Source organism: Canis lupus, chromosome 26 (assembly GCF_003254725.2).
Source record: "Canis lupus dingo isolate Sandy chromosome 26, ASM325472v2, whole genome shotgun sequence".
Classification (NCBI taxonomy): Eukaryota; Metazoa; Chordata; class Mammalia; order Carnivora; family Canidae; genus Canis; species Canis lupus.
The window spans coordinates 6,494,780-6,506,475 of NC_064268.1; the positions used below are offsets into that span (position 1 = coordinate 6,494,780).

Genomic DNA, 11,696 nt, shown 5'->3' on the forward strand with positions numbered 1-11,696 from the left:
CAGGAGGGGCTTCCCACACAAGACAGATTCCTACCTGAGAACCAATCTACATCAGAAACAGTGGCAACAAAAGAGGCTAAAATCTAAGCTTCACTACGTGCCAGGTATTGTTCTAAGGGAGGACTTGACACCCGTTAGCTTTTAATCCTCTCCCGCACATATGACCCCACTGTACAAATGAGGTGTCTGTCCACTAGGAAGACATTCACCGAAATACACATACTGCTGTGTAACCCCTTTGTTAAAAAAAGATTTTATCTTTAAAGTAATCTCTGCACCCAACATGGGCGTGAACCCACAACCCCGAGATCAAGAGTTGTGCGCTATGGAGCTAGCCGGCTGCCCCTGCTGGATACCTTTTGTGAAACAAAGCAAAAAATCTAATCTTCTATCTGAGCCTTGTGGGGCAAAAAACAAAACAAAACAAGACACACAGGTGGCCTCGCCTGGCAATAAATATTTTAATTTTTGTTTCATTTTTATGATGACAAATAATTTTCAAGTTATTTCCTTTTTTTTTTTTTTTAAATACAAAGCTAAACCACTAACAGGTACAACCAAGACATTTTATCTCACATTTACACACTCCGTCGGATCCTCCTCCAATTCTCTGATCACTGACCAGGCAAGTGCGGGATGGGGGGAAGACTTTCTTAGGTAGCACCGTGGTGAGGCCGGGGGCATCAAGGTGACGACAGGCTCTCACACCTGCCTCTGTTCACATTACCTGGGACCAGGGGAGGCTGGGAGACCCCAGGTCCAGGCTCCAGAGCCGCGGCCCCCTGGACTGCAGGTTAATAGAGTGAGAATAGGTCCCCCTTCAGGAGGGAGGAGGAAGCTACCTACTCCTCCTGCGTCACCGTCGAGGTGAAGACTTTATGCTTAGCCTTGATCCCTGGGCTGCTGGGCCTGCCCACTCCGCTGGTAGCCAGCACCCAGCAAGACACCCAGCAAGGCACCCGGCACGGCGGCTGGGGTGGGGGCCCTGCATTTCGGGTCTGCAGGCTCCCCCTTCGGTTCATGGCTGCATCTTCATTTTTTTGCAGGAAGGACACCAGGTGGTCTGACAAACAGAAAGCCTGACAGCAGGTCTGGAACTTTCAACCAATTGGAATCTGGTGGGGAGGGTGAAGGGTGGGGTGGGTGGGTCATGGGTAAGTAATTTCTGGTCCCGCTACAAAACTTTTTTGATTAGAATAGAGTACCATCTCAAATCTCTTCTACAAAAACAAAAACAAAAACAAAAAAAAAGAAAAAGAAAAGAAAAAAACGCAGCCACTTCATTCACTTCAAGACCTATATACATGTAAGTTGTTTACTGTGGTTTTTTTCTTTTTTTTTTTTTGTCTTTTTAAATTTTTAAATTTTTATTATTACTATTTTTTTAAAATAAATTCAGTGTTCACATTTCTATAAAGAATCAACCCAGTTTTGGGAAATCCTGCCCTGGCAGGGCGAGGCAAGCAATGCTTTTTCCCTGCTCACATCTACTCTGATGACCCGCCCTGATGCTTCAAGGTGCCCGGAAAAGCGGCAGCCTATGGAAGAGTAAACCGAGGCCCGGCCCGCACCTGGGGGCCACTGGGTCAGTAAGCTTTCGAGAAAGCAGAGGGGAAGACTAGCTTACTGCAAAACCTTTTTAAAAAATATTCATACACTTATATGTGCGCCTGTCCAGACGTCAGGAAAACAAGAGCTTGGGAACACCCCTGGCCAGGCCTGAGGCCTCGGGCAGCAGCGTCTTCTGGGACTCGTGCACGGCCCGCCGGCAGGGGTGTGGGGAGGAGAGTCCTGGCTCTTCGGCGGGAGGTGGGAGTCACCCAGCTTCCTAGTTCATGTTCACTCTTTCCTCTAAAACCTGTGCTGCGTCTTTGACTGCATGCACGGGAAGCACGAACGTTTGACTTGTATGCAAAAAAGGTACAAAAACAACTAGAATATAAAAGTTTTGGTAATATAAGGCCATCTGTTCAAGTCCACCTTGGAAACCTGTAACAGATATTTAAATACTACAGTGAAAAGGCATCTTAATATACTTTTTAAAAACATCTGAAGTAATCTGCTAAGATTAAGTGTGTAAAAAAAAAAAAAAAATCAATTCCCTTTGAGGGCACTTTGTCCATGGAAGAAGGGAGGATGGGGGAGCCGGGAGGCTAATGCTTCAGCCAGGGGTACGCTTCGATAGAAGCCCGGCTGCGATCCCCATAGTCGTACAGGAGTTCCTCCCCAGCCTTGATGTCTCGGGAGGCGATGAGGATGAGGTGAGGCACGCCGTCAATGTCGTGCAGTTTGGTTTGGCAGTTCCCACATTTACTGTGATTGATCAGTCTTCCCAGGCGATTTGTCTCTCTAGTTGCATCCACGCTGGCAGGAGGGAGGGTAACAGAGGATTAGATTGATAAAGAGGCTTTTGATCCCAGTCACAGCCAGCTCTCAACTCAGGTGGGATGTCAATTTATAGCCACGTTTTGGGGAAAGCAAATCAAGCCAAAAAACCATCTTAAGAGCCTAGGAAGGCACTGGGTGAGCTAGCTGAGGGGTAGGAGGGGACTGGAGTGCAAAAGGCTCCTTGTGGAGGCCCCAGAGGCAAGTGCATAATAAATACATGAATAAAAACCAACTCTGCTGCTAGTGGGGGAAGCTGTGCATCTGAGGAGGCAGGGAGTGTTGAGAACTCTCCGTGCCTTCTGCTCAATTTTGCTGGGAACCTAAAACTGCTTGGAAAAATAAAACCTATTTTAAAAAACCCGACCAAGTGCCTTGGCCATATGGGGAAAGGAGCAGTCAGGGTTTTCCAGAGCTCTGGCTGAATGCCACAAGAGGGAGCGACCTGGTAAGCCTCAGGGCAGGCTCTCACCAACTAGTCCACTTCTGCTTCTCATCTGGTCAGATGGCAGCAGAACAGCTCCAATCCCAAATATTCAAAGGGCCAGTGGGGGAGAGCTGCTTCACAGCTTTGAAAATAACATAACAAGAAGCAGGAGCAACAGAAAGAAGCAGGATGCTCTCGTGGCTCTCAGCCCTTAGGCCTGTCCTCTCTGCCAGAGTGTGGAAAAGCCACTTGAAGCACCAGTGGACTTACCAGTAGGTTTTGCTCAGATACTGAAAATAGTACATGTAGCAGCCCGTGGAGGGGTCTTGTGCATACAAAGCCTCCCGCTTCTTGGCATCGGTGATCTCGATGAGGTCCCCGTGGTACTCTACCACAAACTCGCCCCGGGAGAACTGCTTGGTGGCGATCACACCCCTGCCCTTGCCATCAATGAGGTCAATCTGTAGAGAGGTGAGAAGCGTTGCTTTCTAACACCACGTGTGGCTGGTTGCCTGGATGCCTGGGCTTGCCTCACTTTCTCTTAACAGCTTTACTGAGTTATGTCCTAGATCCTGCTCGTCTTACATACACAGCACAAGGAGTATTATTAAACGTATACAGTTGTGCAACCACCGCCACAATCACCCCAAAAGGCCCCTTGTGCCCTTTGCAAAGTATTGTCACATCTGATCCTCCCGAGAGATCTGGGGTGGATGTTGCCCCATTATGCAGACAAGAAAATGGAGGCTCAGAGAGGCAGAACCATGTCCAAGGCCACATGGCTGGGAGGGGTAAAGCCTGACGCACAGCCACATACATGGCCTTTTCTGGGGAGTGGTAGGACCCCATGTTCTAAATGTCTCTTATTTTCTGTAATTTACCCTCCCGTGCTTCTTGTCAATCCATTATAAATGGGGCTGCAGGGTGACTGCTTGAGGGGCCCAGACTTGAGTTCGGGTTCTCCTGGATGAGTGGGTGGAATTGGAGCCTTTTTATGACCCTGGAGTCCCAGCCCAGACCCCCTGGCTGCCACTGTATAGGTGCACCCCTCTCATCTACCTCATGTGTTTGTAATACATGAACAGAAAAGGCCATTTCTTGGGCCTTGTTATTTCAAAGTAAAACAGAGTTAGAAAAAATGTATTAGTTTCCCCAGGCCTCATGTAAACGAAAGAAAAGTCAGATACAACAGGCCACCTACTCTATGACTCGATTTGTATGAAATGTCCTGAGCAGGCAAATCCATAGACACAGAGCAGATCAGTGGTGGCCGGAGCTGGGGGAGGGGGGAGTAATAGCTACCGGGTCCAGGGTTTCCATTTGAGAGGATGAGAAAGTTGTGGAACTAGATAGGGAGGATGGTTGCACAATACTGTGACTACTTAATGATGCTGCACTGTGTATTTTAAATGGGTCAAAATAGTACATTTTATGGTATATGTATTTTATTGCGATTCTAAAAACTTTCCTCAGGATTAATGTTTCCCATATAAAGGCCATTGATGTTCCCTTCCTGAGACGTTCCCTGAACAGATTTAGCTTTTGGCCCCTTGACAACCTAAGAGTCTGAGTCTGTCGCAGTGACCATTGTGGGTTATGGCAGCCTGTTGGCTGTTGGGAGCTGGGGAGCAGGGCGGGTGGGGACCCTCCAGCCTCAGCCTCCAAGCAGCAGCCCCACTGCCCTTACCTTCATTCCTTCTTCCTTCCCACTTTCAATCAACTCGTCTATTCTTTTCCTTTCTTCAGACTGGGTGAAGGGAAGAAAAACAAGAAGTGCTTCAGCATTCTCTCCTGGGCCATTCTGGGGAGCCTAGCAGCCTGGACCCCCCACAGGATCACTTGCGGTTGGCCTCTGTGACATCCGTCCCCAGAGACGCCCAAGTCCCCACACCCCCATCCTCTTCTCACTGCCCATCTGTTGTGGGCAGTTTGCCACCTGGGGCTCAAATGAACCAGGAGGGGCACAGTGCTGGCCCAGCAGCAGAACTGGGCGGGGCGGGGGGGGGGGGGGGCTATGTTCTATTTCACACAGGCAGTGTTTTTGAAAATATCTAAATTGCCAACACATAAAAATCAGGGTTCTGACTTCATGTAAGACCAGTCAGGGCAGATTAAAGGCTATGTGCCCTTTTGAAGGGGCGACTGTGCACTCTATCCCTCCTGTCTGATGGCCCCTGTAGGAACCCTGACCTGGGTCTCTACGACACCAGGATGAGAACAGGGCCTCCCACCCCCAAAAGGCAATACCATCCCAAACAAAGAAGTTGAACAGGAATGGACACTCCTGGTGTCACCTGCCCCCAGGGCCACCCCTCTTGCCACCCCCGCCCCCTCCAAGATCCAAGTCCCATGCTCTGTCTGGGCACAGGACTGCAGGGAAGCATGGGGAGCAAAGCAGAGGCCCAGGCCCTCCCCCAGCTGCCACATGTGTCAGCTGTGCCACAGATGAGGCCTTCACCCACACAGCTGAGCACAGCTCTTGCCCACAGAGGCCTCAGGACACTGGTCCCAGCCTGCAGTGTATGTGGACTTTCCAGTGCTGGGTGCCTGTGGCAAGACAGGAGAGACCAGGTCTCTGCAGGTTTATAGACACTGCTTGAAAGCTGTGCCAGACACCCCTGGATCCAGCCCATATCCCTGCTCGTCTACTGCCACCTTCTAGACAAGCCAAGGCCACCTCGCTGATCTCCTGGCTTCTGCTCTGACCACCCCCTTCATTCTGTTCCCTGCAGAGCAGCCAAAGGGGTCTTTTAAAAATGTATGTAGTAAGGAGTTGCCTGGGTGGCTCAGTTAAGCATCCAACTCTTGGTTTTGGCTCAGGTCATTATCTCTTGGGGTCATGAGATCGAGGCCTGTCTGCGCTCGGTGGGGGCTCTGCTTGAGATTCTTTCTCGTTCCTCTGCCCTTCCTACCCCTCACTCTCTCGTTCACTCTCAGATAAATAAATTTTCAAAATATAAAATAAAAATGTATGTAGGATCATGTGATTTCCCTGCTTAAAGCCTTCCAGGAAGTTTACCTAATAGCAATGTGCCAATGTTGGTTTCTTAGTGTGACATATGTACCAAGACATTGTATGTAAGGTATCAATGATGGGAAACTGAATAAAAGATCTATGGAAATGCTCTGTACTATCTTTGCAAATCCTCTATAATCTAAAATTACTCCAAAATAAAAAATTAATTTATTTTTAAAAAGATTTTATTTATTTATTGATGAGAGACACAGAGAAAAAGGTAGAGACACAGGCAAGAGGGAGAAGCAGGCTCCCTGAGGGGAGCCTGATGTGGGACTTGATGCCGGGATCCCAGGAATATGCCCAGAGGTGAAGGCAGATGCTCCACCACCGAGCCCTCCAGGTGCCCCACAAAAGTTTATTTAAGGAGAAGAAAAAGCTTGGGGCGCCTGGGTGGTGCAGTCTGTTGAGTGTCCAACTCTTGATTTTGGCTCAGGTCGTGATCTCAGGGTAGTGAAATTGAGCCGAGTCAGGCTCTGTGCTCAGTGGGAGTCGGCTTGGGACTCTCTTTCTCCCTCTGTGCCTCCCCTCCTCACTCTCAAATGAATAAATAAACTTTAAAAAGAGAGAGAGAGAGAAACAAAAGCTATTCCATACCTTCCTACTGCTACGGAGATAAAATCTAGTCTTCTGATGGCCTATGAAGCTCTGCAGGATCCCAGCCCCACCACTCCTGCATCATCTGCCATCTTCACCCTTGTTCCCACATTCTGGCCACACTGGCTGACTCTCTTACAGGGCTAGGCTTGTTTCTGCCTCAGGGCCTTTGCACGGGCTCTTCCCCCCTGCCTAGAAAACCCTTTCCCCAACTCATTTCCCCACTCACCTGGCTTGTGTCCTCCTTTCCTTCCAAGCTCTGCTCAAAAGGCACCTCCCTCTGTGACATGTCCCTGACTACCATAGCTAAAGTAGCCTTAGCCTCGCTGTACTTTCAAAATATGGTTTTAAATTAATGTCAAAGGACTACCCGAAATTATTTTCTTCTTTGTTTTTTCCTTAATCGTTAATCACTCACCACTTGAATACAAGCTCCTTGAGTACAGGGGCCTGATCTTGTATGCTGTGGAATATCCAGGCCTAGAACAGTGCCTGGCACATAGTAAGCCCTCAAAACAACAGCAACGTTAACATACACACATCACATACCATCTGCCTTGCTGAAAAATTCTAAGTATGCAGAGACCAGACCAGTGAGAAGCACAGTACATTCTAAACAGGAGCGATCGACCTGCCAGGACTGGATGTGGCACGAGGAGCTGGGCCTGAGCTAGATGCCCCAGTGCAGAGCCACAGTTTGAGTTTCCTTCTGGAGGCTCAGTGCTTGGGGGCATGCATCAACCAGCTCTAAGCTTCTGAAAGAATTCAGGCAGCAGCCTATGGGGGTGGGGTGTGTGTGTGGAGGCAGACCGAGTGGGAGGTAAGCAAGGTCTGAATTAGGTCGAAGCTGCTCTGCACACCAGGCTTGGGGAGGAAGAAGCCAGGGCACTGCCAACAGGCACAGTTCCTGCCCCAGTGTGGGCTCTCACCCCACCACAACCGGCCAGCCAGCTAAGGTGCCCCACAGCAAAGCAACAAGGGGTCAGGGTATCTCTCCAAGGCCCAGTTTTTGCCCTCTTGCCCAGGCCTCTCTGTCTTCAAACTCAATTAAGTATCTGCCAAGCTTCTGATTTTAGTTTCTCCCCCCAGGCTACCCCCCAGCCTTCTCTCATTCCCCATGTGCTGGGGCTCTGGTTTCTCCGGCCCCGAAGGGCAGGCAGACAGGCCAGGAGTGACCTCACCCCTCCAATGAGGCCCAGATGCCCCACCCTTGAGTTTTACCTGTCAAGAGAAGACACCGCCTTGACCAGCCACAGCCGCACCACCCCAGCCAACAGCCGCCTTACTGCCTCGCCAGCAACTGCCTGGCCAGCAACCACCTGGCTGTGGTGTTCACTCAGCAGAGCCAACGCAAACAATGAGAGCACAGCATGGCTCTCCCTTGCAACTGGCTCTTTGTCCATCGACATGGCGAGTTTTACCACACTGCAGACCAATCTTTGGAGAAGCGAGTGTCTGTTCCCTTCTGCTCATCTGCTGCAACATTTACCAGACCTGCATCACATCCTGTTGCAGCCTTCCCTCCTCCAGCCAGAAAAGCCCTTCTTTTTTATTAAAAAGGCAAACTCAGCTGCCCCCACTCTGTAGTCCACTGCAGGCCCCAGTGAACCCCCAGCACTCCCCAAGAGTGCACTGCAGCCCCAACTTCAGCTGAGAGGTGTTTTGGGTTCTGGGACCTGGCACCTCCTTGCCCTCTGCAATGCTGTCTTTAAGAGTGACCTAGCACAGCCTCCCACTGCAGGCAAACATTTTGTAACAGCTTGTTCTTGGCTGAAAGATATTGCCTTTCTAAGGAAATAAAGCCAAAGCTTCTCTCTGGAGGTGGGGCGGGGAGGACCCCTTTTCTCATTTATTTTAAAGGAAGGCTCATCAATTCAAATAAGTAGAGGAAGAGAATGTTAAATTACTCTATCTGTATCTACAGACTTAACATAAAAAATGCTGAAGGAGTCTAGTTCAGGTTGAAATACTAAAACTAAAGAAAAAAAAATGAAATACTAAAACTGACAAGGCTTTAAGGAAGGGGTGTGGACGGGTGGCATCCACAGAACTCCCCCGCCTCTCTGTGGGGGCAGCAGTCCTGAGCACTGCTCCTCTGCCCTGACGTGGCTTTGAGGATGAGGGAGCACGGAGGGCTGCAGGGCAGACCACGCCCTGGGTCTCCTCCACAGATGCCAATGACCACACCTCACTGCATCAAATATTGATTGACTGCCACTCAGTGCTCTGCAAACACAGTGGGCGGAGGCCTGCAGTCTGGGCGGCCATCCTGCCTGCTTTCCACATGATCCTAGGGCCATCACTGCGAGGAAGAGAGGAGAGAGGGGCCTCAGGAAGTGACAACAATGGGGAAGCAAGGGAGCAATAGTAACAATTAACCAGCGCCTCCTGGGTGCCAGGCACAGTTCTCAGAGTTCCTTGTGCATGAACACATTTAATCCTCCCAACAACAACCCCACGAGATACTCCATTACTATCCCAGTTTACAGATGAGGCAACCGGGGCACAGAGCAGTTAAGTGACTGGCTTGAGGTCATGTGACTAGTAAGTGGCTTCCAAGTCACTGCTCTGTACCACCCTGAGACCCAGCACAGGAAGCTGTGAAGAGCAGACAGAGAAGCCTCAGAAAAACACACAGCCTTGCCCAAGGTCCCAGGCTCTGACTGGCCCTGCCAGCAAGTCCTGGGGAGACACTGTAATGGGAACGCCAGACTTTCCACGCCACGTGCTACAGCTTATAAGGCTCCTTCCTAGAAGCCTCTTAACCAAGCCTCACCGTGACCCCAAACGTGAAGATGATCCTCACTAGGCCAAGGACAATACCAAGGCCACAGAGGCAGACCTGCCCCAGGACAACACAGTCCTGGTCGCCAAGGGCTGCCCACTAGACCACGCTGACCCTCCAAAAGCTAGAATTAAAGCCGCATGACTCTACCTGCAGCTCAGCTTTGCTCTTCCTGGAGCTCCTTCGCACGGGGTAGAAATCCGTGAGTTTGCGATTCTGTTGTGTTTTTCCTTGAGCTCTGGGGTGGGAAGGGTAAAAGAGAAAACAAGTATTAGCACTGACGCCACTCACACCCAGGAGGCACACAACTAACTGCTTGGGAGGTGGCTCTTTAGCAAAAATGTCACTTAAACACCTTTGTCCACTGGGGTCCGTGGCCACGTGGGCTCACCTGCCCAAGGGGGCCTCAGAGTGTCAAGACAGGCTACCTACTCTCAGTGATGGCGGAGGGTGGGGAAGGAGAACCCGTGAGCTCTGGACTCACAACAGACTGAGATGGTGACAAGTAATGGTGTCCTTATGGTGACTCAGGAAACCCAGGCCCTGATGACAAAGAGGCGGGGCGGGGGCACTGCGTTCCCTTAGCTGGCACCTGAGCGGTGTCTGCCGGGGTCATAAGAACCAAACTGCTCAGCATCAGGGGAAGGGCTCCAGAAGGCACTTACTTTTTCCGAGGAGCCTGTTTGCCCTTGATGGGCTTCTTCAGGGCTTGCTTGGCGATAGCCGTAATGGGAGGATCACAAGACGAGGTCGGAGTTTTTGGAGGTTCTGCTGCTTCAGATTTTTGGTTTGGAAAAGGTGCCAGGGGACCTCTCCTGGCGTCTTTGAGCTTCTGTTCCTCAGACTTCATGGCGCTCCGTACTGCGTTCCCACTGTTTCTTTTCTCTGCAGGCAGTGGGTGGGGAAAGACAGAGCTTTAGTCTAGACTCTCTGCCTCCCCATTTCTAGACCATTGGCTGCATTCTAAGACAGGCTTCTAGAAGAGAGAGGAGCTCGATGTGTCAGGCAGCAGTGCAACCTGCTGTCTAATGATGGCTTCCACAGCAGGAGCATGTGGCTTCACTTTCTGACCCAGACTTTGGGCAAAGCTCTTCCTCTGCATCTTTTTAAAAAAATTTTTCAGCTTTATTGAGGTATTGCTGACAAAGAAAATAGCAAGCTTTTTACAGTACACGTCATGATGACTTGATCTACATTGTGAAAGGACTGCTCCCACCTAGTTAATGATCTTCTGTACCTGGACCAGGGAGAGCCCTAGAAGCGGACCCACAACAGGCAGCAGCAGCAGTGGAGGTACTCGGTCTAGAGCTTTCTGGAAGGGGGCTGTGGACCCCCCCCAAAAAAAAAGCTAAATCCTAGAGTAGGCCAGCATTGGTGGACAGGAATAAGGGTAAATAAAGCAAAACTTCTTCCCTAGCAAAAACCTCTTCTCCAAGAGCTGCCTGGCATGCTTCATTTCAGACTTTAAAAAAAAAAGAAAAAAGTTTCCCTCTTTTCTAAAGGGGCCAAAGCCCTAGGTTCACAGTGGTTCTCAGGACAGTGACCCAACACTGGTCAGCATGGCACTGGGAGGGATGTCAAAAAGGATTTGTTACTAAAAATTGTTGTGAAGCACCAGTGTGGGTGAATGAGTCACTTTTTTTTTTTTTTTAAATGACTTACTTTTAAAAAATGAGCAAATAATGCATAGCTGGTAAGGAACATAAAATGGCGCAGTCATTTTAGAAATAGTCTGGCAGTTGTTCAAAAGTTCAACATGAAGTTACCATATGACCCAGCAATTCCACGCCTAGGCGGCTATTAAGAGAATTAAAAACACATGTCCACACAAAAACCTGTATGTGAATGTTTGCGGCAGCTAATTCACAACAGTTAAAAAGTAGAAACAAGCCCAATGTCCATCCACTGCTGAACTGGTTAAATGAGATGTGGTCTATCCATGTGATGGAATATTATTCGGCCGCAGAAAAGAAAGAAGTCCTGACCCCTGCCCTTGAAAACTTGATGCTGAGTGAAAGCAGCCACACACGGAACGCTACCTATTATGCGTGATTCCCTTTACACATGTCCAGAACAGGCAAATTCATAGAGGTAGAAAGTAGATTAGTGGTTGCCAGGGGTCGGGGGGAGAGGTGGAATGAGAAGAGACTGCTAATGGGTACGAGGTTTCTTTTTTGGGGTGGGAAATGTTCTGGTATTAGACAGTTGGCCATGACTGCCTCTATCTGTGAATAAACTAAAAACCACTGCATTGTATAACTTTAAAATGGTGGCCATTATGATACGTGAATTACAGCTCAATAAATAAGCTACAAATAGAAAACTAAATATGTCACAATCCACCCAGGCCATTCTCACTCCCTTACACGCCCTAAGTAGACCAGAGAGAGTTAAGTCTAGGACATCATGCAAAATAACCCCAGGAGTGCACTGATGCCTGTGAAGGTCAGCTACCAACCACATCGAGTCTGAGTCAAAGCAGAAAA

The 11,696-nt window shown here is 49.4% G+C and overlaps 3 protein-coding genes across 11 annotated transcripts in view; 1 reads left to right on the forward strand and 2 right to left on the reverse strand.

Annotated features, from left to right (window-relative positions):
* The window catches only part of RILPL2 (Rab interacting lysosomal protein like 2), a 30,779-nt gene extending 24,768 nt beyond the window's left edge, over positions 1–6,011 (forward strand). The window contains exons 5-6 of the transcript XR_007406084.1: positions 537–1,089; positions 4,559–6,011. The gene's annotated coding sequence lies outside the window, so the exon portion shown is untranslated. The remainder of the gene's footprint in view (positions 1–536; positions 1,090–4,558) is intronic.
* TMED2 (transmembrane p24 trafficking protein 2) overlaps positions 1–11,696 on the reverse strand; it is a 168,451-nt gene that overhangs the window by 131,548 nt on the left and 25,207 nt on the right. The window lies entirely within an intron of this gene.
* LOC112676464 (N-lysine methyltransferase KMT5A) overlaps positions 1–11,696 on the reverse strand; it is a 73,280-nt gene that overhangs the window by 53,205 nt on the left and 8,379 nt on the right. For 4 of the 7 annotated variants that reach the window (XM_049101538.1, XM_049101541.1, XM_049101540.1 and 1 more), the window contains 2 exons: positions 9,876–10,095; positions 9,361–9,448 (listed from right to left, as the gene is read on the reverse strand). In XM_049101538.1, the coding sequence (XP_048957495.1) occupies positions 9,361–9,448; positions 9,876–10,095 (308 nt within the window). Of the gene's footprint in view, positions 1–437; positions 2,365–3,082; positions 3,274–4,499; positions 4,560–9,360; positions 9,449–9,875; positions 10,096–11,696 lie in introns of those variants that run through there. The other 3 variants (XM_025473682.3, XM_035706406.2, XM_025473683.3) reach the window with 2 other exon arrangements.